This window comes from Borostomias antarcticus (assembly GCF_949987555.1).
Source record: "Borostomias antarcticus genome assembly, chromosome: 8".
NCBI classification, from domain to species: domain Eukaryota; kingdom Metazoa; phylum Chordata; class Actinopteri; order Stomiiformes; family Stomiidae; genus Borostomias; species Borostomias antarcticus.
The window spans coordinates 27,535,550-27,541,703 of record NC_140241.1 but is presented as its reverse complement, the minus strand read 5'-3'; the positions used below and the strand labels follow the sequence as shown (position 1 = coordinate 27,541,703).

General features: G+C 47.2%; 1 protein-coding gene across 2 annotated transcripts in view; it reads left to right on the top strand.

Moving 5' to 3' along the window:
- The first annotated feature begins 4,309 nt into the window (after positions 1 to 4,309).
- Positions 4,310 to 6,154, top strand: part of naa25 (N-alpha-acetyltransferase 25, NatB auxiliary subunit) — a 13,778-nt gene continuing 11,933 nt past the window's right edge. Inside the window, exons 1-2 of one of the 2 annotated variants that reach the window (XM_084441899.1) lie at positions 4,310 to 4,376; positions 5,989 to 6,074. In XM_084441899.1, the coding sequence (XP_084298025.1) occupies positions 4,319 to 4,376; positions 5,989 to 6,074 (144 nt within the window). In that variant the 5' untranslated portion in view covers positions 4,310 to 4,318. The remainder of the gene's footprint in view (positions 4,377 to 5,988; positions 6,075 to 6,154) is intronic. The other variant, XR_014630557.1, reaches the window with a different exon arrangement.

Below are 6,154 nucleotides of genomic sequence, written 5' to 3'. Positions count from 1 at the left end.
GATATATTCTTTTTCTTCTTTACTTTAATCTTTATTAGCATTTTCCATCCATACAACGACAATACAATAAAACATAAAAACTTACAATAACAGCTTATGGGTACTTCCATCCATGCAGCTTTTTTCTCTTAATCAAATATTACAATTTCAATATTAGTGGTATCATCACACTTCCTTCTATAATCCATCCATTTTTCCCATCTCCCTTCAAACTTTCCTTCCTGCATCCTCAATGCATGCTCGAACTTCTCCCTAACATAAATCTCTTCCACAACACCCACCACTGCTCCTTGGTTGGGGGTTCCACCTTATACCAAGCGCTCATTATTGTCTTTTTACTAGCAACCAATAGTACTTTCACTAGGTATCTGTCCCCTCCTTGTACATCATCCTGTGTTATGTTTGCCAAGATATATATTCAAAGCTGATAAGAATGAGAACCAGTCAAGACCCCACCACAAAATGAGGACCCAAGCCCTCAGCCCCCTCCCCGTCATGAGGGTTACCAGCGGGGCCAAAGGGCCCACACTGAGGTCATGCGCCAGCTATGAAGACAAAGTAAGGTTCACATTGTTACCATTTTATTGTCTGTTGGTGGGTGACTGTGTGAGGTGTGTGAGTGCGTTTGTGAGTGAATGTGTGAGGTCCGTGAGTGTGGTAGTGAGTGACTGTGTGAGGTCCGTGACAGCATGTGTGGGAATGAAGTGCAGTGAGGATGTCCTGTTGGCTCTGGTGGTGTAATGTGGTGACCTCCACCAACTGCTGCACAACTGCCCCAATCCCTTCTGCCATGTCCCTCTGGGCCTCTAGGGTCATGAGCCTCCAGCACAGCGTCTGAGAGGAAGCCCAGCCCTCAGGGACCCTTGAGGCAGGGACGCTGGCAGCCGGAGGTGGAGGCGTGGGCGGTGGAGACGGAGACGGAGGCGCTGGAGATGGCACTGGAGGTGGAGGCCGGTGCGCTGGAGGTCGTGGCGCTGGATGTAGAGGCTACAACCGGCGGGGGCACGACCGTCAGGTCAAGGACCACTGCAGACTCCCCCTCCTCTGAGTCCCACCCCACGTCAGAGTCTGGAGGAACAATTTCAGTCATTTTCTTTGAGTTTGTCTGTTAACTTGATTATGCATTAAACATTTCATTGTGTAGCCATATTCAATTGATATGTTTTTCTGTTGGCAGCCAAATAAATGCTTAAGTGTGATTTACCGGGTGATTTAGATGAGAGTCTTAATTTCCCAGAGGGGAAAATGTTTAATGTGGTCTAACATTATGAAGTGATCATCTGTGTTATCGTTCCCTGTTTTTGGTCCTAAATCAATCATAGCCTACCACAGAATGTGTGGAATGTTTGCTTTCCTCACAGCCACATAATACAGCATGTCCGTGTCGCCTACGCCAAATACAGGATGCACGAAACGTACAGTAGGCTACCTAAACTGTAGGAGCAATCAGACAAATGTAGGCTCGTACAAATAGCTTACCTTCCGAAGATGATTTTCTTTCCTCGCGTGGACCTCACCAACAAGCACATGCACCTCCGTCTCCGAAAAGTTTCTCTTCTTTCCGCGTTTTTCCATAACCGTATTTGTCTTTCCTATGCTCCACGCTATATTATGTCGGTTCCTTCCGGGGTATCCACGTTGTGCGCTGTCATAGTTTTGACCATATATGGTTGGATTTGGGCGTGGCAAGGGCGGAACACGGGGCGCGTGCGCGTCCGCTCTCCTACGCCACCGTCGGATTTTTCGTGGAGGAAATGGCGCAGCAGCGTGTCCGACATTTTTGATAGATCCGAAAAGCGTGTAAATATTCTCGTCGTACGCTACATTTTGCATTTTCCGCGTTTTCGTCGTACGCCCTCTTTTACACCTGAATTTACACACTCTTTGATAAATGAGGCCCCAGGTCGGATATTTCAAATGAGTAACCTAGCCTACGTGTTATGTTGTTGTAGTGACCGGATATGCCCACTTGGGGGCAGCTCTGGGCGGGTTCAACTATTAATACATCCATGTAGTCGTCACTCCCTTTGTCCCGTTGTTGACCTGCAGTTCTATGTTGCTACCACAAGAGGCAGTGGTCCCAGAACCTGCAGTTCTATGTTGCTACCACAAGAGCATTTACTGTTTTCGGCCACAGGAGGGTAGTAACAGGCTTAGTTAGACAGTGGTTCCAGAACCTGCAGTTCTACTGTATGTTGCTACCACAAGAGCATTTACCGTTTTCGGCCACAGGAGGGCAGCAACAGGCTTAGATAGACTGTTCCTTGTTCAGTTTCAGCAATTCAATGAGTATTTGAGTTAGGCTATTTAGTTTATTTGTGTAAGTATTTCTGTTAGTTATACATTATATTTATTTATTATTTCAGAGACCACACACTCACTGTCTGTTTATGTAAGTGAAGAGAATTGAAAGGTCAAATAATGTGTATAAAGGGTTTATAGAGGGTTGTGTCTGTTTATAGTGTCCCATAGAGATGTGCAATTGATACCCCAGAGGAGAGGCCCCCTCCTGTGGCCTAAATGTGACCTCTTGACACCCACTACCCCGAACGGCCACAGCAGCATCAGCTGCCTCCCTCACTTTATTGACTACACAGTGTCCACGTGAAAACAAACAAACACAAATCAGCTTACATAGCAGTAAGACTCTGTAGATGTTATAGACATTTCTCAATAGATTCTTCACCATGGCTGAAGCAAAACAATAATCGTTGATGATAGATGGATAGATATGGACAGGATCATGTTCTTTGATTTCTCAAGTGCCTTAAAAACGATACAGCTCTCACTGTATGTCTACTAGCAGACCTCAGTACTGTATGTGAGGCCAGCCTGGACTCAGTGAGAGTAGTTGCATAGACACAAATACTGTTCAAACTGCGGGCCATCATGGATAATGTCTCCCACCCCTATAGGTAATTGCTTCACTCACAGTTGCATTTGCAACCCGATAAATCGACATTGACAAACCGTGGAAATATCAATATGCATCTGGTCTGCATCTAACATTAGTGGGTGATGGTATAGCTCACACCAAGTTGGTGACTGCAATTTTCAGACTTGGGGTTTGCCATCAAGTGGAAGAAGAGTACGTCTATGCTTTGCCAGCAAGTGACTACAGGGCGGCTGTAGCTCAGTAGGGGCGGCTGTAGCTCAGTTGGTAGAGCGGGTCGTTCAATGATCGAAGGGTCAGCGGTTCGAATCCCAGCTCCGACTGTCCACATGTCGAAGTGTCCTTGAGCAAGACACCTAACCCCAAATTGCTCCCAGTGAGCAGGTTAGCACCTTGCATGGCAGCTAAAGCCATTGGTGTGTGAATGTGTGTGTGAATGGGTAAATGAGAGGCCATTGTAAAGCGCTTTGAGTGCCGCTAAGGTGGAAAAGCGCTATATAAGTGCAGTCCATTTACCATTTACAGGTATTTGGGTCTCGAGCTGGACACTGCGGCAGAGGGCCCGGCTGACCCTGTCGATGCAAGAGGATCTCTGCAGTTCTCGACCTGGTTCGAGGGTTCACCGAGCGGGTCACTACAGTATGTAACAGCTCTGACCGAGAGTAACCTACATCAATGGCCAGGGTAGCATGAGGTCGGTGGTGTTCCAGAGAAGCTGCAGAGAGCCTGTGGGAATGGGCGCAAACTCGGCTATCGTCCCTGTCCGCTCATCACATTCCCGGTGTCTGGAACACGGAAGCGGACTTGATGTCCAGGGGATGCCCCTGCGAGGCAGATTGGAGCCTGCACCCGGGCATTGTCAGTCAACTGTGGGCGCTCTTCGGAGCAAGTGTCCCGTGGTTCTCCCCGGCTGACGCTGGTGAAGGCCGGAGGTGTATAGTCACTCTCTGGTTAAGCGATTTCTCACAGGCTCACGACGTGTGGATGTGAAGAAGACGGGATGTGTGTTCAGTTGGCTGAGCCATAAGCAAGCAAGGCACCTATTTCTGTGCAATGAAAATCTCACTGTGTGTGTGTGTGTGTGTGTGTGTGTGTGTGTGTGTGTGTGTGCACGCCCGTGTGTGTGAACTGGGAAAAGTCTTTCAGACTTCCATGGCAAGTCTAAAGAGAGAGAGAGAGAGAGAGAGAGAGGTAATCTGTCAGGTAAGATGTCTTCCTGTTCTGCTTCACTGTGACCTTGTGTTTCAGCAGCTATCTAGCTGTGGGTCTCTGATCTGTCTCTAACCTATCGACCTCATTCTCCCACTCGTGCTGGAGACACATGCTTTTAGTCACACTGATTTTTAAGTGCAATGTCCCTTTAATTTCCCCCCAGCTTGACGCCCATTGCGCATGACCAGACCATTTACCCAGGTAAACTCCAACATGGCGGCGAGAGGCCATGTGCAAGACCCTAACGACAGGAGACTCAGACCTATATACGGTAATGATTAACTGCAAATCACCGATACGTGCCATCCTTCAATTGTTTTAATAGTGTTTAGAGATCAATCCTAGGGCCCCCCCTTGCACAGGCTGCGTGTGATGCCCAGTGGGCGGTAATGCGGCCCCTCAAGCCCCAGCCCCAGCCCCGCACTCAGTTACCCTGCAGCGCCGAATGACAGTGCACCTTGACTGGGTGTCAGTCACCCACAATTACCTACCTTTGCCATTTTAATTCAGCAGTATTGCTTGGTGTGATTGTAATGATTGAAAAGAAACTGCAAAAATCGTTATTGAACGTAAATTGACCACCAGGTTCGCTCTCTGTCTCAAAGAGAAACTTCCTATCTTCTTGGCTTATTTGACAGCTAGCTTGCTAGCTAAGTGAACTAGCTACTATAACTTAGCTAGCTCCCAGAGAGCAGTGTGACTGGACCGTGCTAGCTAGCATGCTAGGCCTATTGTTCCACAATACCACCCAGCTACAAGTCTTGCTTGCAAATCAGCCCCAATTTCCCAACGTAAGATAGCTAGCTATCTGTGAAAGCATGGAAAGTGTGTCAACAATGGCACCTTAAGCCATGCTAGCTAGTGATCGTGTTCAACGGGTTGTCCTCTACTAGCTTGCTAGCTAACACAGAGCTAACTATGTATCCAGCTAGCATGCTGTCGGCTAGCCTGTGTTATTGGGGAGTCTAGCTAGTAAGTGAAATAACGGGAGTCCAACGTTACTAGTTGTTTTTTCGCTGCTATGTCTACCTTTGCTCTGCAAGGCAGCTTGTGTTTTGTCTATCTGATTCTGAAAGGCAAATTGTGCCTCTTCATTCCAGTGTGCAACATGCAAAACACCTGATAGTCGTAGGCCTACGTTTAGCTTGGTTTTGGTGAGAATGCACTCTTCACTGCCTTTTCAGTCAGGTCTATATAGCTTTATCACATTTGCCACTTTCCTCCTCCTTACAACAGTTCACAAAGGCTGTAACGGGCTATATCAGAATTGTGTTTCATAAATGTCTTTATGAAAATCATGAAAATGATTTAAAAAAGATCTTGACGTAGTCTGCGTTCATTCATGATATTCAGCCCAGTTACACGGTTAACATTTAGAGAATGACATAAGCCTGATAAAGTGTTGTGTATGGCATAGTTAATTTTGGCATCCAGCTGTCCTGGAGCCTGGATCCCAGCTAGTCCTAGGAAGAGCTGTCTCTCTCTCTGTCTGTCTCTCTCTGTCTCTCTCTGTCTCTCTCTGTCTGTCTGTCTGTCTGTCTGTCTGTCTGTCTGTCTGTCTGTCTCTCTCTCTCTCTCTCTCTCTCTCTGTCTGTCTGTCTGTCTGTCGGTGGGTGGGGGACTGTGGCTGTCTGTTATGCCCTCTTTGTTTGTCTGCTATGTTATGAGTGACAGGAGGACACAATATGTCATGGCAAAAGCACATAGACGCACATCGTAATGAGCACTCATTCAAGTGCACTCATTAGAATAGGGCCTTAAGCTCACACAGCTATAACAGTTGTAATCCACTGAATGGATGACCTTAAATGAAAGTGTAACTGTCCCCATGTGAGCGAGGTAGGTGCTTGTACACTGATGCTTTGACCTCCGTCTCCTCCCAGATTACCTTGACAATGGCAATAACAAGATGGCCATCCAGCAGGCTGACAAGCTGCTGAAGAAGCATAAGGACCTGCACTGTGCTAAGGTACTGCTAGCTAGTTCATCAAAGATGTGTGTTGTACTGACATGGGTGGTCTCCACCCAAGACCCCCTCTCTTTTAGTTC